At 35.7% G+C, this 20,503-nt stretch overlaps 1 protein-coding gene and 1 long non-coding RNA gene across 2 annotated transcripts in view; one reads left to right on the plus strand and one right to left on the minus strand.

Annotated features, from left to right (window-relative positions):
• Positions 1 to 20,483, plus strand: part of LOC110093116 (uncharacterized protein At5g08430) — a gene marked incomplete in the record, with an annotated part of 55,024 nt that extends 34,541 nt beyond the window's left edge. Inside the window, 5 exon segments of the mRNA XM_028699058.1 lie at positions 16,760 to 16,819; positions 17,716 to 17,787; positions 17,885 to 17,953; positions 18,035 to 18,106; positions 19,751 to 20,483. Coding sequence (XP_028554891.1) covers positions 16,760 to 16,819; positions 17,716 to 17,787; positions 17,885 to 17,953; positions 18,035 to 18,106; positions 19,751 to 20,082 — 605 coding nt within the window.
• LOC110093126 lies at positions 4,423 to 4,979 on the minus strand. The gene is made up of 3 exons (XR_002302669.2): positions 4,920 to 4,979; positions 4,756 to 4,814; positions 4,423 to 4,682 (listed from the first exon to the last, which is right to left on the minus strand). It is a non-coding gene; the product is annotated as an uncharacterized LOC110093126 (long non-coding RNA).
• Positions 20,484 to 20,503: the final 20 nt, after the last annotated feature.

Here is a 20,503-nt window from a genome sequence, read left to right on the forward strand (position 1 = left end):
TAATTGCCAGATTTTCCTGGCTCAATTGACATTTATTTTATGAAAGGAATAGCCAAACATTTAATGAGAAAAGTGATATCAGATGGCATTAAGGTATACATACAGGTAATGTCAAATGAAACATTTTTTGTAGTTTCTCTAGTCTAATAAATACTTATTCATGGCTTTTATGTCTAAATTTTCTATCTTCATAAGATACTACGGCCATACAGCTCATATACCTTCCTATAGGCCGCCGCTCGTGTACCAGATTTCAACTGCGTGTTAAGAAAGAAAAGAAAAGTGAGCGCAAGTGCTAACAGTTGTAAGTTATCGAGTCAAGTTTATTAAATTTGCTGAAATCTACTCTTGAGGTAGTAAACTGGTTAATGTTGTAATCTTTGAGATTGTTTGGATTTCATTAGTGGCTATGTATAAGTTTTGGATAGTGACTGAAATTTGGGGAATATAGATGCTTCCTGTATCAAATGATGTTTATAGATCTTTTATTAATATGCATAATGAACTCACCAAAATGAGAGATAATAATGAAATGTTATAATGATATTGTTAACACTTTACAGTACTGTATAGGTTAGAGTGTGGGCGTGTCATGATCTATGCAGAATTGCATTCCTGTATCTCTGCCTGACAAGTACATGAGTTATCACAAGCCCACAAACCTTCTTATATTTGTCAATTGCTCACTTAGAAGAACTATATTGTTACTAAAATAGTTTTGATATCATGCTAGACTGCTTCCCATAAGTGTTAAGCATGACTACCTCAACCCACTTGAGTTTTAACCAATTGGTTCCCACATCCTTCCTCTAACTTCATTTTAACACCAACGTCACAACTTACATTGCGTCCCATCATAGCCTTCCGTTAAAGAAACATTTAAGTTACTTCAAATAATATTCATTTGAAACCAAAATACCACAACAGACATTATAGAATTAGCCCAACTTCATTCAGCTTCATGCTAATGTGCTTGCAAGATTTAACATCTACAGAATTTATTATCCATAATTTTATGAGATTAGTTGGATCCAACTTAGTTAAATTCTATGTGCCAAATCCTTAGTATGAAATAGGACAATCTAGACATTTTGGATTGAAGAGCATATGTTTGATTAGGGTCTTACAACGACCATGTAGTTGCATTAAGAGTAACAAAACTGATGTGTCATTATAATACTTACATTTGCATTAATAAGAACCTCCAAGGATAGATACTTAAAGTAGCTAACTACTGGTAGATAAAAACTTAAAAGAGAAACTATTTCTTTTGAAAAGATCCAAAACTATCTAAATTTGAACCATGGAAAAAAGAAATGATAAGCCTTTTGCCTCTCTTAAGAGAAATGTGATGACTACCTTCATTAGCCTCGGCCTCTATGTCAATCAGGACATCTGGCACGCTTCCTAGAGACGCATTATCCTCTGTTGTTTGAGCAGCTTTTTCCTCTCCAATTAATCAAAAACTTGCTCCCAATTAAGGAAAAGTGGCAACAAGCATGTAAGATCACAACCATCAAAAAAGAAAAAAAAAAACCAAGAGAGGAGAAAATGTAAGGAACTGTGCACACAAATTGTAAAAACACAAAAGGATATTCTTTACGCCAACCTGTTCCATGATTCGCTCGTTCGGATCTCAGTCTGCAATTTCAGAGCTCTTTCTGACAGACTGAGCATGTAAAAGATAGTTTAATAAGCATACCATACCAAAATAAACGCAAAGTTGATGAATAACTAGCCACTAGATTATTGCCATCAATTAAAAGGATTCAACTTCCAAACTCACATTAAAATGAACTACAAATATATAGATAATTCGTCTTCTCCATTGCCCTTACTTATAAAAAAATTACCAACAAGAACAGTGTTTAGTAGTGGTAGATAAACAAAAATGGCTTCTGAAATTGACTCAATAAATAATGATTATGCACAAACATAATGGCATCAAATTCACTCACCCATACATCTCCAAAGCACAACATGGATCTCACAATTCAACCCCCCCCCCCCCCAAACTTTTTTATTCTGTACATGTTGACCGTGACATATCCACAGGATGTGAAAATGCAACGAGATGACTGATTCTTGGCCTACTAAACTTTTTAATTCTTTGAGAACTAAAGATGTCAGATGAATTGGGAAGGAGTGTTGATTCTATTTTAAGAATAAAGGTGAGTTGCAAGATTGTTGACGCGAATAAGAGGAATTAAATTAAGTGCATGCTTTAAAACTTTAGGAGAGAGTTATGAGCTAGTTACAACATAATACTAATGTTCTCAAGATCAATTTAGATTCATGTTAATCAGTCTACTATGGAAGATACATTTATACGAGAGGTTTGAGGAGAAGCAAGAGAGAATAAGGGGGTTATTCATATGATATTTATTATTAGAGAAAATAACTTAAAGTTCCAAGATAAGCGTTAAGAAAGTTCTAGAGAAAGAAGATTCCAATAAATGGCTTTTATGATTCAAGCATCGATTAAAAATAGCGGCCCGAGGGAGCTCCGAATCAGAGCGCGCTTCAGTTCGAGGCGCTAACCCGGCCGCCTTGAGGCTAAGCTCCATCTACTTGACGAGGCGTGCGATTTTTTTAGCGAGGCTACGCATCGAGGCGTAACGCTCCGAGGCAGCGTGAGGCGACGCCTCATTAGGACGATGGAGCTCAACAGAGAAGAAACAATTCCTTATGCTTCGAGCGCCGCTGCTTCCGCTCTCGTCCCTTTGAGAGCTGCTTCTGTTCGCCACAATGAGTTAATTCGATCCGCGCAGACGTGCTCGGAACGACCTTTCTTCCTGTCGACCGCTGGGTTGAGTACGCACGCTTCGGTGAAGTCGGAACTCGAATACCGCACTAACCTGTTCGAACCACGTTTAAACTTTACATGCTTCCTCTTTCGCAACTTTGGCTCTCGAACACTGCCAGTAATGGGCTGTCTTCCTTTGCAATGGGAGTTTAAAACAATAAGCAAATTATTTATCTCCATCTTAATGGCAAATTCACGTCTTAAAATCATTGCATGTCTCACCCACTAGTACACATGCTCAGGTACCTGAGCCAGTACCGCTCGTACCGATGAGCGGTACATGCCAGTATCTTTCCATACAAACAACTATAGAACTTGAAAAACAAGTAGAATTTAAAATTACTCTTATAAGAAATTTTGTCGAGAGCCGCTGCCCCTTGACCCACCGCCGACCTACCGGCGCAGTCGAGACCGCCAGGAGGCAGCGCCCCCTTGACCCCGCAAGACCGTATTATCTTAAAACAAATCTTTAAATTCATAATTGACATACATATTTTGTTATTTTGTCATTATTATAAGTTTAAATAATTATATTTTAATCGTTTTAGGCTTACGCCTCGCCCTCCGCTAGAAAAACACGCCTCGATTCCGCATTCTCCTTATAACACTGTATTCAAGGCAATTAGATAGTATGTAATGATAACCTGTTGTCACAACGCAAGTGGTGACCACGTATTTTCTATTTTTTGTGATTAGCCAAATCAACGATTAGCCTTAAGCCCAAATCTTTTGCTTAGTCCATGGATGTATCACAGACATGCCAAAGAGATTGTAGCCTGTGATAGCTTTGCTGATGATATATCTTCTGTTGAATAAGACAAAGAGGGAGTTAAAGGTTAAACTTAATTTGGAGGTCAACCTTTTAGTCTAAGGTTTTCGTTTGTGTAGATGCTAAAAACTGAATTATATGAGTGTATTTTAGTGTATAGATCTACGTGGAGGATTGTGACTTTGGGGTGACAAGTCATTAATAAGAGTACATGTTTTTAGATACTGGGCTATTTTCAAGAGTGATGGAAAATAGATGGAATTTAGCTAAGAATCAAAGTTGGGTGGTGAAGTGGAGGAATGCATCCGGCTTCTTGTATTGAAGAAAGTCCCCCACAACTTAAGGGAAAATTCTATAAGATGGTGGTGAGACCTGCAAGCTTTATGGTGAAAATGTTGGCCATTAAAAAGAGAAAGCATAATATTATAAGTGGATGGGTGTAAAGATGAGGATGTTATCGCCATTGAATTTCATAGAGGTCCCTTTTGCCTCTTTAGGGGTCCCTTTTGCCCCGCCTGCTATGCAGGTATCATTTCTTTTGGGGTCCCTTTTGCCCCACTTACAAGGTAGTTACATATTTGGGAACCCTTTTGTCCCAACTATCCTTGTAAATCATACATCATATACATATAGCCAAACTTTATGTTAAATTGATATTCAATATACTTTTATAACATAACTCATACTTGCAATGTGGCATTCATAAAGATCTTTATATGCTACTCATTTGTATAATGAAATAGTGTATCATATCGTAAGAATGGAGATTCTTTCCAAAATATTTCCAACTAGTAAAATCTTTAATGAAACATAAGAACTCTTATTTTAAAGTCTCATGATGCAAATATATAAGAGGTCTTTCATATATGGAAACTAAGTTAGGAACATCCTTTAGCCAGAGAATTGCTTGGAATGCATATTTCTCTTGCATTCATTCAAATACTAATATACAATGTAAAATTAACAAGAATTACATTTAAAACTTTAATTTGCATTACTTACCTTCTTGACGGTTTGCTTCTTCCAAACCTTCACTTCTTACTTTTCTTCTATTATAAATCACTCCAAAGCCTCCTCTTTGCATAAGACTATATAATCTATATCACCCTAAATTATGATTTGCATAAGAACTTTATTGAATTGAACTAGTATAAAAGATAGAGAAATTTAGGATTCTTACCTTTGTCTATCTTCTAAGATTTAGTCACTCTTCAATTCGAACGTCTTAATTTTCCTTCACTGCTTCAATCATTAGTTTGAAAACTTACATCAACTTACACTTCATCATATAGTTCTATATTAATCATATTTAAATCTTATAAATTCTTGCGCAAGTTTACATACCTAACAATATCTTCTCCACAAGCACTTCGCTGCACATAAATCCGAATTACACTACTTTTATTGACTTCTCTTCCGGTCAATAGCGTTGAAATCCTCTTGCACTATCAATTCAACCATTTCCCTTCAGCATTTTTGCTGCAAAACTCTTTCATCAATGTTTTGAACATCTTTCTATAGGAAATATTACCCAACTCCTTCCTCAAAGTGTAGCACTTCACTGCAGGAATGCTGCCAAGGGAGTTCTGAACTTCACTACAGTAATTCCATGCTATGACTTCCAAGCCAACTCTCCGCCTCTTGCTACAGTAACGGAACCACTGTGCCGAACTTTGTTACAGGATTTCTCTGATTTCTTTACTGAACCAGCGGCAGTTTCCTAGGAATGATTTCCAGAGATGGATAAAAGAGTGGGTCCCACTCTACAACCGACTTCCAATAGTTTCCTCCCCAAAGCATCTATTCGGCTGCTAATTAAAAACTCAGTTAATTATTTTAATTCCACTATTTAATTGATCCTTAATTAATCCTTTTATTTAAATAAATAGCTATTAGCTACTAATCAAAGCTTCACACAATATAAGCGCATACCTGAAAAAAAATGGGTCTTTGGATATTACAAGATAAATGCCTTGGATTGACACCACCTCACCTCCCCTCACTAATCAAATTCATTAAAACCTTAAAAGGACAAAAAATGGTTCTAACACAATCATAAGATTTACTTGCCCCCAAGAATTGCGTAAAAAGCTTTAAGTGAAATCATGGTTAAATCTCACTTAAAGTAGTTTTGAAGGAAAACGTAATGTGTAGTTTGTGATGTGAGCAACAAATATTATTATTTTTAGTTTCTGGCTGTATCATAAGTCTTAAAAAGCAGTGCCAACTATATGAAAACAAAACTCATGATTTTGTATGGCGTTGATGCACTTTGTAGTAAGGTCTTGTAATCAAATAATTCTAAATGCATCTTCGTAATCTTCATTAACGGATTTATTCTTTCCCTAGTGAGGAGTTAGATGTTCAAGTTGCAAATATGTAATAATAGTTGGAGAAATGATTTAGTGTATATGAAATACAAAGAAGAATCACACATCAATTGCATATTGACACCATGTTTTATAGTGATTAAACCATGTTATATGCATCTATTGTTAAGAGTGAGAGAAAGCTCACTATTTGTGGAAGATCTATGGAATTTGCTGGTATAAAACTATGAAGAAAATTTAGGTGGGAAGGAAGAAGTCAAATTTGACAGTGCAGAAGAAGAAATCTCAGAAACAATATCAATGGAACTAGCACATAGTGAAGACATGGGTAGTGGGAAACATTAATGAGGGAATCCGAGTTTTCGTTGACAAAATCAAAGGTGATAACAATGGGAAGCAATGAAGCGGGAATCAAAGTAGTGAAAGGAAGTTGGAAAGGAGCCAGCAGATTTTTAAGGTATGGGAACCAATAACAAGAAATATGGTGCGATATTCCATTAACTTTTATCCTTCTAATTCTCATCATATTAATTATTGAATTGGATATAAATTCTAGATGTAATGACTTGAAATTTAATGGGTTATGTTGAAATCTTGCTATTTTGAACTAGTCTTGACGAAATACTTAAAATACAAGAAAACATATCCTATTCATATGAGAATCATTGTCATAGGAATGGTTTAAACAAAATAACCAACAAAAAATAAAATACAATGTAAAATTCATAATGCTCGTCACTTCGAATGCATTTGACAAGTGTACACTTCTATATTTCCATCAAATTAGTCTTCTTTGAAAAAATTTTATTCTGATGAATTAAGCATTTGTTATTCACCTAGTAAATATGAGCATAAATTATTGTGCTTCTTGTAGTGTGATCCATGAGTCATCACAAGTAAGTTTGTCATGACATTGTATGAGTAAAGTCTTACATCCACCATCAATAGTGATACTATCTCATTATCCATAATAGCTTCAGCAACGAGCTAAGCAGGCCTATTTGTTAATGTGTGTGTGTAAATTTAGGAGGAGATGAAGGAGAGAAAAATCAATAGTACCGACACTATGTTCATGAAATAAAGTCAAATCTGATTAAATATCAAACTGATATTAGCATTGTCACGGATTTCCAATTTATAAAATTTCGTCCCAATTTGTTATACATCTTTTTGATTTAGATGCACCATCACCTTATTATTTGATTTGAATTCCTGATGACTCATGTTTGACAATATGATTCTTTTTTTATGGTTAATTGTTAGTTTCCAACAAATGTATTTATCTTTATCATGCATATTTTTCGCAAATAATTGTGCAAAGCTACTTGATGTAGATTCAATATGAAGTTAAAAAATATCTGTGTTTTCTAATTTAATAATCTGTGATAAGTTTAGATGTACTCATGCCCATAAGACCTATTACCAAATGAATTATATGCAGATTGAGTCAGTATTGGGAATTTTTATTGCCTCAGGTTACCTGACGCAACGCTGCGTCGGTAGAGCTTAAAAACGCAACACCTGGTAGCTGCCTTTACCCGTAACCCGACCCGACGCAACCCATACGCTTTAGCACTTTTTTTAAGTTTCGTCGCATTGTATATGAATTGGGCGGGAAAACTAAGAAAGTATGCGGCTTTTACCTCTGGTATAATAACCTGAGGTATTAAACCTAAGATGTTATACAGTCTTTAGGGTTCATATAATTCACATATACCTCACGTAAAGATATCGTGAAGTGTTTGAGGAGATGGAAGAATCGAATGTAGGTTTGCCTTCGGACGACTTCGTTGATTTCGAGGAAAATCCCACGTTAAGCTTTGATCAAGCTTTTTCTGATTTAATACAAGTAAGTCATTAGCTTTATTATTAGGATTTTTTTTCTTTCTACTGTTACATTACTGGATATCAATGTAAAATCATAAAAATCCATTAGTTTTACTAGGTACAGTGTTTAACTAACCTCGGTATTGATCGGTACAAGATAGTGAAAGTTGTTATGAATTTTTTTGCACGCAACTTTCTAGAGATCAAACGTTGGTTGTAATAGTACCGATCATTACAGTTGTTAAGTATCGCTCGGTATAAGATAGTACTGATCAATACATGGAACCGATCATTTTATTTCCTCGGTATAAGCTCGGTATTGATTATTATAGCTCGGTATAACATTGGTACTATTTTTAGTAGCTTGGTATTAACTCTGTGCACACTTGTACCGAGCTAATACCGAGGTAAGAAGTCGTAATGCACATTTGTACCGATTGTATAAATATTAGCTCGGTATAAACTCGGTATAAGGTCGGTATTGATATATAGATATAAAGCTAAACTGGATGTATGAATATTTCATAGGGTGTTTACAATTTTGAGTTGGAAGCATATGAAAAATATTGCCAGTACGCGCATTCAACTGGATTCAGTGTTCGGAAAGATCATCACCATTTCTGGCCAAATTCAAGGAAAATCAAATCAAAGGATTTTGTATGTTCTAAAGCTGGTTTCAAGAAGGAGACTGATAGTGGCACAAAGCTAAAATATCTAAGATCATGTACAAGAACCGGATGTCCAACCATGGTTAGATTTTCTGTGAGTCAAGATGGGGTTTGACAAGTGAATAAAGCTATAGAGAGTCACAATCACGAACTAGCTAGGCCAGATGATCAACATTTGCTTAGGTCAGCTAGGAGCATTAGTGATGAGAATGCAGCTGTTTTGAAATCTATGTCAAAAGCAGGGATAAGAGCTGTCGATGCATTTACATACCTATCTGATGAAGTTGGAGGTGTGGGTAATCTGGGCTTCACGAAGCAGGATGCATATAACTACATCTAAAAAGAAAGGATTGTCAAGATTGAGACTGGAGACACAAATTCACTGATCAAGTTGTTTAAAGAACGGACAATTGATGACAACATGTTTGCATGAGATGTCGAAACTGATGAAGACGGTTGTTTGTTGAATTTCTTCTGGGTAGATGGTCTTGGCATAATTGATTATGACTGTTTTGGCGACGTGATTATATTCGATACAAGTTATCATTTGAATAAATATAATTTAGCTTGTGCCCCAATTGTTGGAATTAATAATCACTGGCAAAATGTTCTATTAGGAGTTGCATTTTATCTGATGAGACTGTTGATTCTTTTACGTGGCTTTTTAGAACATTTCTTAAAATTATGGGTACCAAACATCCCATTACAATTTTTACTTATCAGGACCAAGCCATGGCCCGGGCAATAGAGATTGTATTGCCAAATACACGGCATAGATTGTGCCAATGGCATCTGTACAAGAAGGCACCTTCAAAGGTTTGGTGCTTTAACAGCAACAACAGAGTTAAATTCTTATTTTTTTACTGTTTCAAACAATGTGATTCTGTGGAGGAATTTGAGAGAAAATGGACTGAAATGATATCAGAAGGAAGCCTACAAAGCCATCAATGATTGAATGATCTCTACAAAATCAAGGAGAAGTGGTCTACTGCATTTAACAAAGATTGTTTTAACCTTGACATTTTATCAATCCAACGTAGTGAGTCAACCAATCCTGTATGCCATGGTTATTCCAAGCCAACAAGCACTATCACTGAGTGTTTCCTTGGCTTGGAAAAGGTGATGAGGACTTGACGTCGAAATGAACAAGATGAAGAATTCAGATGTAGTCAAACAGATATAGAGCTATATATGAAAAGTAGCCCAATATTAAAGCAAGCTGCAAAATTTTATTCAAGAAAGTTGTATTTATTTTTTGAAGAGGAGTTCTTACATGGACTTGGTGGATTAAACATTGAACATTCCTCATCGGATTTATCAAGGTTTTGTGTAACGAACATAGACAACTCCACTGATTCACACAATTGGATTGTCAATTTTAATTCAATAGAATGTACCATTGAATGCAGCTGTGCAAAGTTCGAAATGATGGGTATATTATATTCTCATTGCATGAGAGTTATGAGACAGTTAGATATTGTTAATATTCCCATTAAATATTTACTTCCAAGGTGGTCTGCCAATGCTCGAAAAGATATATATTCTGGTGGTAAAATCCAATGTCTCGGCATCAATGCTTCCCAACCTATTGAGTCCACCAACATGATGTTCAGAAATTATATATGCCGTTTTGCGTATAAAATTAGCACAGAAGCAGAAGGTAATGAGGATGCTGAATTGTGTGTGATAGATGGTCTGAGGACATTGGCTGAAAAAGTGCATTCCATCAAGCTTGGCAGAAAGAACAAACCAATTTGTGGAGCAGGTAATGAAACTATTAAGGATCCCAAGAAGTGCAGGCCAAAGGGCGTATCAAATGCTAGATTTAAGGATCACTGGGAGAAAAGGAAGACCAAAAAACAAAAACAAACAGCGAGGAATCCTCCAACAATCATACACTTTACAAATCCAGATCCAGGTAGTCAATCGTCATTCATGTAATCTCTGATGTTATAGATATTTCTATTTTGAATATTTAAACATTTTTTGGGTCTTCGTAGTAATGGTAAAAATTTGTAGTATTACTCTAATATGGTCGGTTTACTCCTTTTCATTACTCGGTATTCATACCATACTGAACTGCACTAACTCTGTACTGAGCAAAGTTCAACATATACCGAGCAATACCTATCAAATAACTCGGTACTTGATAACAAAAGTCTGTATTGCTCGGTATTCGTACCATACTGAAATGCACTAACTCGATACTAGAAGCAAATTTCAATAGATTCCGAGCAGTACCTATCAACTTACTCGGTAATGAGCAAATTTGAACATATACCGAGCAGTACCTATCAAATTTGAACATATACCGAACATATACCGAGCAGTAGCCATAGCTCGGTATTACTCCTTAGTCCTCGGTACCACCAAATTATTGTGTACCGAGCTAATTTTGGCTAAAACCAAGCAATACCGATCGGTCTTTGGTTTGTACCTAGCAAATTTCGTGGAATACCGAGCCAGCCCTATCTGTTTACATATTGCTCGGTACTGCTTAATGATTAGTAGCCATAGCTCGGTATTATTCCTTAGCACTCGGTACCATTTAGTTGTAATTAAAAATGCACAAGAAATATACATGGAAAAAGAAAATTTATTTCAAAATCTATTGAATTTTTGTACATAATATGGCATATGCTAATTCAGCCATGAATAGTGGCATATTAGATTGCCAGTTCTTATAAAGATACCATTGAACAGGTTCTTGTTGTATTACAACTTCCATATATTTACAAACAAACATGCCGCAATCAACGTTGTTATCTTGTGTTGGCACGTTTCTAAATCTCTTGATTTGCCATTTCGTTATATTAATGTCAAAAGCGGTCTTCATATCCTCGTAGAAATGAGAAATCTGGAAAAGAAAAATGAAAATAACATAAATTTTTGTTAATAAATAAAAAAACTAAATAAATTTTGGTTTTACTTACAACGTTTGGGAGTATGGCTTTGTGTGTCTTTTTCAGTAATGAATCATAGAACTCCCATCGTTTTTTTCCCAAATTGCATACTAGAAGGGTCCAATGTTTACCGTTTATTATAGGAACCAAGATCAAATTTACATTCCTAATAACTGTTCTGTTTATATTATATACGAAGTTCGTTGTGTCTTCATCCTCAATTCGAAGATCCTTGGCTTGTTTGTAATATCCCTGGTTAAGAAGAGATAACAGTGGTGATTAATTCCAACTTATTTACGTCTACTAAATAGAAATACCAAACACAAGGATTAAAAATTGATTACTAACCCAATGAAAACTAGAAACAACAAGAAAAGGTTGATTAAGACCGGGGCAAAGTGCATTTTTCTGGAATAATAAATGACCAAACACATCAACGTGATTATTGTCAAGTTCCTCTGACAATAATAATTCGTCCAATTGACTTCGATAATAGTGTCGTTCCTGTATAATTCAAAAAAATATTTATTAGAAAAGATGATTGTAAAAAATACTATTGTTATATTCCGAAGCTCGGTAGTACTCGGTATTGCTCGGTATTGATATAGCAATACTCGGTATTGCTTAGTAAAAAATACTATTGTTATATTCCGAAGCTCGGTACTACTCGGTATCACGCGATACTACTTGGTATTGATATAGTTCCGAGTATGTTTAATGTAATACCGAGTAGTACCGATCAGTATAGCTCGGTACTACTCGGTATTACTCGGTATTCATATTGTACCGAGTATGTTTAATGTAATACCGAGTAGTACCGATCAGTATAGCTCGGTACTACTCAGTATTACTCGGTATTCATATAGTACGAGTATGTTTAATGTAATACCGAGTAGTACCGATCAGTATAGCTCGATACTACTCGGTATTCATCGGTATAAGATCATTACTCACTTATCCTTAAATTGTTTCAGGCAATTATCAATAAACAGCCGTTTATCTTCACTAAGTAATGATCTGCCCGGGTAATCTAAGTATTCAGGTGCAGGTTTCAATGGTATTTCTTTAGAATCATCATAGATTTTTCAGTAGTTGGAGATGGTTCAGTCGTAGTAGTTGGTGCTGGTTTAGTAGTAGTTTCAGGTGCCGCTTGAAGTTCACTTCTTGAAGTTGGACCAGGTTCTGGTGCCGTTGTATCAGGTGCTGGTGCAAGTTCTTTTTCAGTAGTTGGAGACGGTTCAGTCGTAGTTGGTGGTGCTAGTTCACTTGTAGAAGTTGGATCAGTTTCAGTTGGAGGAGGTGCTACTGCAGTTGTATCACTTGAAATTGATTGACCAAACTTCTCTTTGGAACCCAAATTTACTTTAATCTTCTTCCTGTGACCCGTTGTAAATGGTGTTGATACAACTTTTATCTTTCTATCATTTCTCTTTCGAACTCTTTTTGCAATGCCAGTTAAAGGTGGTTCAGCAACAGTCACAGGAGAAGTAGGAGCAGCTGGTTGAGGCTCAGGAATATGTGTAGGAGCTGGTGAAACAACTTCACAAAGTTCAGGCGATTGGGACGGAACATCACTGGGAATTGTCTCACTTAACTTGTCTTTGGATGATAAATCTGTTTTTGTTTTTTTCTTCCTATCACCGGTTGTAAAAGGGGTTGAAACAACTTTTCGCTTTCTATCATTTCTTAGGTGAACTCTTCTTCCTATGCCGGTTTCAGCAAATGGATCAAATTCCTCATCTTCACTCAATCTGGCCTCCTCATAAACAATTTTCTCAGATTTTGTACCAGATGAGGAAGATTCAGCGGACATTTCTTTCTTGTAAGTTTTAATATATGAAGGGAATTGATCTTTGAAGAACCGCAACATAACACGGTCTTTTCTGTTGATCTCCTCTTTCAAATCATAATTCTCTGCTTTCAACTCCACTATACACTGCTCCAAGTTCAATAAACGATTTACAAGTAATGTATTTGTTGCTTCCACCGAAGCAACTTTTTTCTTCATATATTTGTTTTTGTTAAAAAGCTTGTAAATAGCTTGATTTAATATCCTGATGTTTGTTTCATCTCTTATTGGCCTTGATTCTGGGGGAGTATGTATGCTCAGAAGAATCAATTTTAGTTAGGCTTGCCACCCTGATCGGACTTTGTTGCCTAATTGGACTAGCTTGTGTATGTGGAGATGAATGATGTATAGGTGGGCTAGCCACCCGAATGGGACTTGGTACCCTGAGTGGACTTGGTACCTTCACTGGACTGCCAGGACTATGTGGAGATAGACTAGATGAAATATTTGAAGGTCTGTGTTATAAAACCTTCTCATCATCTGTTATTCCTCTTAAATGCGGGAGAATCTGTTATTTCAAATTTTTATCGAATGTTAAACATAAAAACATATCAATTTTGCAGAGCTTTAAACGAAAAAATGTATTGAAGGTACCTCATGATCCTGAAGGTCATCAAATATACTATTTACATCTTTTTCATTGTACATAAAATTATCATCCCAACGAGTAAAACGTGGCCGGGATAGTTCATCCACCACCTCATGAATGATTGTATGTTCAAGAAACCAAATCTGCCAAGAGAAATCAATTTAACTTTGTTATAGCAATTGGATATTAGCTATGATCCTTTGAATAAAATAACAATACTCACAATTACAATCATGACGAAACCATTTACATAACCAAGTGCAGAACCCTTAGCTTGTTTAGAAGCAACATTGTTGAATTCATTTACTAGGAAACTCCTTATTGATTCTGGCCAGTTGTACGTTATAAAACTATCTACATTTTTGACAAGTTCCAGTATAGATGATGGAATGCGGAAGTTCGCCATTGGATAGAAAATGTTGGATAATAGGTATAGGACAAATCCTTTGACAAGATCGTCCATCTGGGTTGAATTATCCATCCTCTCAATGTCATGGCGAATGTCATTGGATGTTTTTCCAGTGGATCTAGCAGTACCAACCTCAAATATAATACCTCTATTTGGCAATCTTATGATTAATGCAACCTCATCAGATGTGAATTGTAGCCTATGTCCTTTAATAATAAAACTTTGAGTCTTCAAATCCCAATTCGTTAGCAGCATGTACATCAGTGGAACATTTTGAGGCATAAGAGGAAGCCTGAGGAATTGGCTAATTTGCAACTGATGCAGTCTTTCAACCAAAGGATCTCCAAATCTCTGAACAAGTTGATTACAAACTTCTCTATAAGACGAAGTTCGGCATTTGAAATGAATCTTCGGAGTATATCCCTGCATAACAGTTAGCGATTATTCAAAGCAATCGAATCAGAGTATTAGATCTTACATACTAAACACAATCGGTACCGAAATTAATAAAGGTAATAGCGATGAGTACCGACCAATACCGAGTGTATAAAACTGCCAAAATCGTTCGGTACTGATTTAATGTTTATGAAATAGTGCAATACCGAGCACTACCGAGCTGTACCGATCAACATACCGAGCTGTACCAAGTGTATAAAACTGCCAAAATCGCTCGGTACTGATTTAATGTTTATGAAACAGTGCAGTACCGAGCACTACCGAGCTGTACCGATCAATATACCGAGATGTACCGAGTGTATAAAACTGCCAAAATCTCTCGGTACTGATCGATACTGAGTTAATGTTTATGAAACAGTGCAGTACCGAGCTGTACCGATCAACATACCGAGCAGTACCGACTGTTTATAACTGCCCAAATCGCTCGGTACAGAGCAGTTCCGACTGTAAGGAACCCTAAACCCCATTTACAAAGAAAGAATAAGATCAGACATTGCTTATCAATGAAGGAACTAACCTGAGGCATTGTTTCTTCTCGAAAACTTCGATCTTGGAAGAAGAAGAATAGTTGCCGGAAATGCGGGGAGCTTCGAACTTGATAATGCCGAGAGCTTAGAACTTGTAAGAAGAAGAATAGTTGCCGGAAAATGTTCGTATAAACCCCATGCAAATGATGACGGAAGTGAAAGACGGTGATCTTTATTTGAAAATTAAACAAATATTTTGAGTCCGCTGGGATTTTCTTGGGTTCGCTTGCCGGCCCGTAAAATTCAAAAAACGCACGTGCCATTAACCCAATATTCGCTTGGTCGGGTCTGCAAAAACACGTCTGCTACGTGGCGCTTGATTAGCCTATGCCGAACGTAAAGTTGCGTCAGGTAACCTGAGGCAATAAAAATTCCAGTATTGGAGCCCACTAATATGTGCGTTCTTTAATCAGATAAAGTAATAGATCACTCAAATTCCTATTAATTGCCTAAGTTTGACCATCTGTTTGTGGGTGATAAGAAATTTAAATCATAAATATGTGTAACATTGAGGAGCTGGGATGAATAGAAAATGAGGAGTTGAAAACTTCGGGTTTAGTGACTGACATGAATTCACTTGATACCTTCTGAAATGTAGATCCGGGAAACAGAACAAAGGATGAACATGAGATAGGGAGAACCCGAGATGACGGAAATATTGTGTTTGAACTAGAAGATGAGAAGATGAGTTTCCTCTGCTGATAAATCGGTTTTCTCATGAAACTGACCTTGCTGGTAACAGTTGAGTTTCTGATCTATGTAGTAAATGTGTTGATTATGATCATGTTTTTAATGCAGTAAATAAGAAATTTGGATAGAAGTGTTGAGTGTTTTCTTATATGGCCACAGATTGTTCCATCCATAGTTTAGGAATAAAAGTAGTTCCCCTTGGTGTGGGATTCAGTTGAGATTTGGGAATAAGTATTTCTTTTTAGCTTTTTCTACAAAGTAGAAATGAGTTACTTTTTGGTGATTTTATTGATTATGAGTGCTATTGGGGCTTAACAAGTCATTCTTAAAGCATACTACTCTAAAATATATATCACAACAAGGAGGTATTATTGATAAAATTTGAGAGCTCATAAGCCGCTCCAAAGCAACCCTTCGGCGAAACCCTCCTGCCCCTATTGCAATTAACCATAGAAGTGTAGGCGGTCAATATTTGATCATTGTGTAATTTATAAAGCGTGTAGGCTGTTATTGTCATTTTTACCAATTACTGGCATAAATTGGTGAAATCTATTAGAAAATAAGTCAAGAATTTCAGCAGGACAATCAAATAAGAAGTATGAAAAGGTATATTTGAGAATTTTGGAGGACTAATTGTTTATCTATCTTCATTTTAGTTTCCATGATAGATAAGATAAAATCAGAAGGAATGTTTTGGTGCATGAGAAGCAATAAGAAATGATTCAAATTGAAAATTATCTTCTTTTGTTTTGAAATCATTGGCAATCCATCCATTGATGCATGCATACTGATGCTACTATCCATGCTTCCATTTTATTGATTACACATATTTGGCTTTCTTGTTTAAGGTTAGTATTTGTAGTATAGTTGAGCACTTTTGTTATAGAACACATTCTAAATTTATTACTATTCAAAAGGTTTTCTTGATGGCTTCAGGTGCTAATTCACATGTCCCTGCAAAGAACGTTACGAAACTAAATAAGGCAGAAGTTCAAGGTACTAAAATTTTGCCACTTCAAACCTCCCTATTTCTGGTTAGAAAATAGTTCTGAGATTCTGATGGCCGTGTCTGGTATAAAAGGTTTTAACTGTTGTCTCTAATTTTGCTCTAACAGCTAGGCTTAGGTATAGCTCATGTGACCGGATCTAGTCAAAAGTATTTCTATGAGCGTCATTCTCACCAATTGTTTTGCTGTTGTAATTTGTAATTTCACTATCTATTGCTACCATTCTGTTATCAAAATGAGAAAAAAATTTCAAACCATTTCATTATTTTTAATTCCTTTTGTAAGTTTTATTTCACACAACTATGGACAATGGCTTTAACAGTTAGGCTTAGGTATAGCATTGTGACTGGATATTGTCAACAGTACTTGTTTGAGCTTCATTCTCATTAATTGTTTTGCTGTTATAATTTGTAATCTCACTAAACTATTTGATTTTAATTTTGTTATCAAAATGAGAAAATACCTTAAAGCATTTTATTATTATTTTTTATTCCGTTTATAAGTCTTATTTCAACACAACTATATATGGACAGTTACTCTAACAGCTAGGCTTAGGTTTAGCTCATGCAACTGGATCTTGTCAAAAGTACTTCTATGAGCTTCATTCTCACTAAATGTTAAGCTATGGTAATTTGTAGTTTCACTAATCTATTCGATTCTATTTTGTTATCAAAATGGGAAAGCATTTCATTATTTTTTAGTCCTTTGTTAGTATTGTTTCAACGCAACTATGGACAATAGTATGAGATTAATTTTTTTTCAGTGTTCCCAGATCTAAGCCTAAATCTCTCTTGTATGACATTTTGTTTTGAGGTCAATGCACATGGAGGCTTATTTCATTATTCCTGGTTTATGATAATGAAAATGCTTTCTTATTGACCTTAGGTGGCATTCAGAGTCTTAAAACAAGCGTTATAGACGCTACAAAACAGATAATTTTTGAAGACAAACGTGAAGGTTCTTGGATTTAATTTTACTCGAACCTTACATTTACTCTAGCTCTATTACAAATTTTTAATTTGATGATGCTATTAATATTTGCTTAATGCTTTAGATGTTCCAAGAATTTCACTTGGAGATGCAGCCAATCCTGATTCGATAATTACCGAAGAAAAACATGAAGGTTGTTAATTTTACATTTACTCAAATCTGTCTTGTTTTGCTACTATTCTGAATTGCAGCAGTATCTTTCATAATGGGTTAGATGCTGATCCAAACTCATCGCTAATGGATGCCACCAATTCTGACAAGAGAATTGCCGAAGAAAAAATAGAAGGTTCTAATTTTTATTACTTATGTTTTTTTTTTTTTTCTGTTTCTAATGATGCAATGCTTCGTGTAACAGGTGAAAAAGCTTTCACTAGTTTCCTTCAAAAGCCTTGCTTAAAGAAAACCTTTTGCATATTGCAGGACGTGGCATTACTTAACGATCTTGCCCACTATCCTATTCTTGATCTGATTGTGCATCTTGCATGCTCCACTTATATTTACTAGTGTACCCTTTAAATACCCATTGGTTTGTTAGTTTTTTGTTATTTTTAAATAAATCATGTTATAAGAAATGCTAACTTATTTTGTTAAAGTAATTAACCCACCTTTATTCAGCCATAATTGGTCATTATGACCATTGTTGTGAGGTCTAGACCAGACATTGAACAAGAAAAATGAGAGGTTTAAGGTTTAATGGTTTGGTCGGGGTTGAACCAGGATTTGAATCAGATGATGTAATTAATATTAAAATTATTTGAATAAAAAATTGATGTAATAAGAATGTAATAATTAAGTAATAATATGAATTTGTAATTAAAAAAATTTTAGTTAATATATAGCCGGCAATGAAGAAACGACAGTAGGAAAAAAAAACTCTGAATTTCGGCAACGACAATAAAGTCTCTAATACCATGTTAAAATAATTGGAGAGCAAAAATGCTTTAGTTTATTTTCCAAAACTATCTCTATTTATAGATCTATACAAGATATTTTAATAAAGAAATAAGTAATTATAGAATCATACATAATCCTTCCTAAATCAGCCACCAAATATGGAAGGATATTGGCATGATCCAGGTGAGCCTCCCACGGATCCCCATGCTGGCCGTGGGATCAAGTGTTAAGAGATGATGAGATTTAACACTCCCACAAATCCTCATGCTGGTTGTGAGATCAAGAGCCAATGGATGACTAGAATTTAACAGTGGACAATCTTGGATGTAGTTGATGTAGGCAGCTTTACCCTGCATCATGGAGTTGGTTTTATTGGAGTTCATGACATCAGTGAAAGCATCCTTGGTCATTGCTTTAGGCCTCCCTTCTATGTTCACCTTTAAAATGCAGGACCGGATTAGTAAATATAGAAGAAGTACATGGATACTGATTGGCTTGGGGCCATCAACCAAACCGGTTTTGCTCCATGCTCCAACTCACTCTGGTGGTAGACTGCCATCTGTTGGAACGCTTAACCAGCGACAAGGCAATGAATATGGGAGCGTGACAGGACTATGAGACGCAGCGCAGTCTAGATATCTGAGTCAGAAATTTGGAGATGACTTTGATGGAGACCAGCCAGGCCAAGGGAACCTGTTACACCCTTAACTACCCATTTGAAGAAAAAAAGACTTTTTTTTCTTTTCATTTAAGCTGGACTATGTAATCCATCCTATGGTTTTGTTGTAGTTAAAGTCACATTTGTTGATTGGGATAAAAGGCTTGCTCAAAAGAAGCATCTCCCAATCCAATCAATGGGAGAAAAAACTGAACAGCCACCATTTCATTTGGATTTATTTATGATATCCCACTTGCATTGAAATGTTCTTCTAAATTCAACTATTGCATTTACTTCGACGTTGCTGGTAACCACTGCCTCCATTTTTGAACTTGGAGCAAAAAATATCTGATATTACTTCGACCCCTTTGGTTGCAGGATGTGATAGCAGTGCTATAAAAGTGAATGTTGATACGGTAGTCATTGAGATTGATGATGAAGTGGAAGCTAATGGAAAGGGTTCTGATGATGTTCATATCATTGACCTGGATGTAGCTTCTGAAAACCCAGTTGTAGAGAACGCAGGAAGTCTCGAGAAGATTTGGAATTACTTGGATCCCTCTGGTAATGTTCAGGGGCCTTTCTCCATAAGAACTCTCGAGTATTGGATGGAAGAAGGCTTCTTTGATGAGGATTTCAGGATATGGAAAGATTCACAATCTCAAGAGAATGCCATTCCATTGGGTGTTGCTCTTGCTTTATTGCAATAGCCATTGTAGAGGATGCCAATGGAAAATATGGCTCAGCAAATTAGCTATGGACATTATGGATTTTGAGTTGAGAAAATTTTTTTCCTCCATAGCAGGTATGTGGCTTTGTCTCTCATGTACAGTCAAGTTTCTAGTTTTCAGCTATTCATAAGCGGCTGCTGGTTAATGCCGATCACATGCTTCTACTCCTGCAAATGTGTCCATTGGTTCTGCTCTTAAATGCAGGGCCTAATACATTTGACTTATTTTGCTGTTGAATGCTTCAAATGTATTTCATATATTTATTTATGATAAAGTAAGCACAATGTAATTTATAGATTTATACGCATGGTAGGAGCTGGAGAATTCTTTCATGTTGCATATTCAAGTCTTTATAACAATTCAGCTAAAGGTTTTTTTTTTTTTTTTGATAGTTAAATGA

Source organism: Dendrobium catenatum, unplaced genomic scaffold, assembly GCF_001605985.2.
Source record: "Dendrobium catenatum unplaced genomic scaffold, ASM160598v2 fragScaff_scaffold_1211, whole genome shotgun sequence".
Lineage (NCBI taxonomy): Eukaryota > Viridiplantae > Streptophyta > Magnoliopsida > Asparagales > Orchidaceae > Dendrobium > Dendrobium catenatum.